At 66.7% G+C, this 1,251-nt stretch overlaps 1 protein-coding gene across 1 annotated transcript in view; it reads right to left on the bottom strand.

The window, feature by feature from the left end:
- STAC3 (SH3 and cysteine rich domain 3) overlaps nt 1–1,251 on the bottom strand; it is a 4,458-nt gene that overhangs the window by 1,717 nt on the left and 1,490 nt on the right. Inside the window, exons 3-6 of the mRNA XM_019531671.1 lie at nt 1,112–1,209; nt 918–993; nt 727–824; nt 3–70 (exon numbers count right to left, since the gene is read on the bottom strand). Coding sequence (XP_019387216.1) covers nt 3–70; nt 727–824; nt 918–993; nt 1,112–1,209 — 340 coding nt within the window. The remainder of the gene's footprint in view (nt 1–2; nt 71–726; nt 825–917; nt 994–1,111; nt 1,210–1,251) is intronic.

The following is a 1,251-nucleotide window of genomic DNA, read 5'->3' as shown; positions in this document are numbered from 1 at the left end:
CACCTCCTTCCGCCTTGTCCCCCTCCGGCTTGGGCAGCTCCTGCTCCTCCTCCATCATGGCTGCCAAGGGCTGGGGGCAGGGGGGCAGGGTCAGGGCAGGGGGCAGCCCCAAAGTATTCTGGGTAATTGGCCCCAGGGCAGGAGCATGGCCAGGGCGAGAGCCCCGGGGGATTCTGGGTAGCAGGTCATGGGGGAGCAGGGCTAGGAATGAGTGGGGCCCTGGAGGATGCTGGGTAACCAGACTGGGGGCACTGAGGCTGAGCAGAGGATGGTGGGTAAGGGGGATGTGGCCCCATGCCTGCCCCAGGGGACTGTGAGTAATGGGAGGTGCCCCCTGGCTGCCCAGGGCATTATGGGTAAGGGGAATAGGGCCCTGTGGCTGCCCCTGGGGATTGTGGGTAAGGGGAATGTGGCTCCCTGGCTGCCCAAGGGGACTGTGGGTAAGCAGAGGTGGCCCCGTGGCTGTCCCAGGGGATTCTGGGTAAGGGAAGGTGGCCCTGTGGATGCCCCAGGGGATTCTGGGTACTGGCGAGGCAGCTCTGGGCAGCTGGTTCCTGGGGCCTCTGGGGCAAACACAGCCCCTGCCCCACCCTACTCCCAGGCTGGAGTTTCCCACAATGCCCTGGGGGGTCCGTGGAGGGCCCATCACAACAGCGAGATGCCTTGGGGAAATGGACGTCCCCCTGCCCCCCAGTGTCCCCAGCCCCCCCACCAATGCCCCCTCACGTTCTTTTTCTCCTCTTGGCCCTTCTTGCGCTCCTTGTTGGCCATGATGACACCCGTGCGCAGGGTCTCGAACACGGGGTCGCTCCGGTTGGTGGCAGCTGTGTGGGGGGGGAGATGCCCCAGGGGAGCATTGAGCATGGTGGGGCGGGGCCTGGGGAGTCCCTGAGCCCCGGGGTGGGGCAGGTACTCACAGAGCAGCTCCTTGACGCAGGCGTACTGCTGGTCGCTGTACAGGGGCGAGCTGTAGGCCCGCCGGAAGCCGGGCGGCTGGAGGGGGACAGGGGTTAGGGGGCAGCCCAGACGCCTGGGTTCTGCCCCCGGCCCTGCAGGCTGGTGGCCCTGACAGGCTGGGGCAGCACCGGGCCGCCTGGGGCCCCACACTCACGATCTTGCCGAAGCAGCGCTGCATCTTGGTGTAGGACTGGCAGTGCTGGTGGATGCTGGTCTTGCAGTTCTTGCACCGCAGCCCAAACTTGTTGTTCACTGTGAGGAGGGGACGGCTCAACCCCAGCCCTGCAGCCCCCG

This window comes from Crocodylus porosus, unplaced genomic scaffold (assembly GCF_001723895.1).
Source record: "Crocodylus porosus isolate Cpor-Errol unplaced genomic scaffold, CroPor_comp1, whole genome shotgun sequence".
NCBI classification, from domain to species: domain Eukaryota; kingdom Metazoa; phylum Chordata; order Crocodylia; family Crocodylidae; genus Crocodylus; species Crocodylus porosus.
Note: the sequence above shows the minus strand (reverse complement) of the source record. Positions and strands in the feature narration are given on the sequence as shown.